General features: G+C 65.7%; 2 protein-coding genes across 2 annotated transcripts in view; both read right to left on the bottom strand.

The window, feature by feature from the left end:
- Window positions 1–569, bottom strand: part of TTC5 (tetratricopeptide repeat domain 5) — a 15,686-nt gene extending 15,117 nt beyond the window's left edge. Inside the window, exons 1-2 of the mRNA XM_026060798.1 lie at window positions 482–569; window positions 215–362 (exon numbers count right to left, since the gene is read on the bottom strand). Coding sequence (XP_025916583.1) covers window positions 215–362; window positions 482–569 — 236 coding nt within the window. The remainder of the gene's footprint in view (window positions 1–214; window positions 363–481) is intronic.
- Window positions 566–962, bottom strand: part of CCNB1IP1 (cyclin B1 interacting protein 1) — a 6,391-nt gene continuing 5,994 nt past the window's right edge. The window contains exon 3 of the mRNA XM_026060799.1: window positions 566–738. Within this exon, the coding sequence (XP_025916584.1) occupies window positions 566–738 (173 nt within the window). The remainder of the gene's footprint in view (window positions 739–962) is intronic.

Genomic DNA, 962 nt, shown 5'->3' on the forward strand with positions numbered 1-962 from the left:
GGGGGGCGGGGCAGCCGGGGGGCGGGGCCGCCTCGCCCGCCCCCGGGGAGTCGAAGGGGAAGAAGCCGCCGCCCGCGGGGGGGGAGGCCCCGAAGAGGGGCCCGAAGGCGCCCGGCGGCGTCGCCGTGGTGACCGCACCTGCAAGGGGGGGGGGGAAGGTGGGGAACACGTCACCGGCTGCCATCTTAACCATGGCGGCCGCCATCGTACCCACCCTGTCATGGCGGCCGCCATCTTACCTGCTACCATGGCAGCCATCATCGTACCCACCATCATGGCGGCCACCATTGTACTCCCCACCATGGCAGCCGCCATCTTACCTGCTGCCATGGCGGCCACCATTGTATCCACAGCCATGGAAGCTGCCATTGGAGCCCCAACATGGCGGCCGCCATTGTTAACCCACCACCATGGCGGCCTCCATCATACCGTCATGGCGGCGGCCATTGTACCCACCCTGCCATGGTGGCCACCATCGTACCCACCATCATGATGGCCACCATTGTACCCACCACCATGGCTGCCATTGTACCCACCACCATAGAAGCCATCATCATACCCACCATCATGGCGGCCACCACTGTACCACCACCATGGCGGCCGCCATCTTACCTGCTGCCATGGCGGCCACCATTGTACCCACCGCCATGGCGGCCACCATCGTACCCACCATCATGGCGGCCACCATTGCACCCACCGCCATGGCGGCCGCCATCTTACCTGCCGCCATGGCGGCTACTATTGTATCCACAGCCACGGAGACCGCCATAGTAGCCCCAACATGGCGGCCGCCATTGTACCCACCGCTATGGCAGCCACCATCTTGCCCATGGTGGCTGCCATCTTCCCACCCCCACCCCACCATGGCAAGCACCATCTTGCCCACGGCAGCCATCTTCCCCATCGCCATGGCAGCCGCCATCTTCCCCCTTCCCCATGGTGGCAGCCATCTTCCCCATGGT

The sequence above is a fragment of the Apteryx rowi genome, unplaced genomic scaffold, assembly GCF_003343035.1.
Source record: "Apteryx rowi isolate R43461 unplaced genomic scaffold, aptRow1 scaffold_1706, whole genome shotgun sequence".
Lineage (NCBI taxonomy): Eukaryota > Metazoa > Chordata > Aves > Apterygiformes > Apterygidae > Apteryx > Apteryx rowi.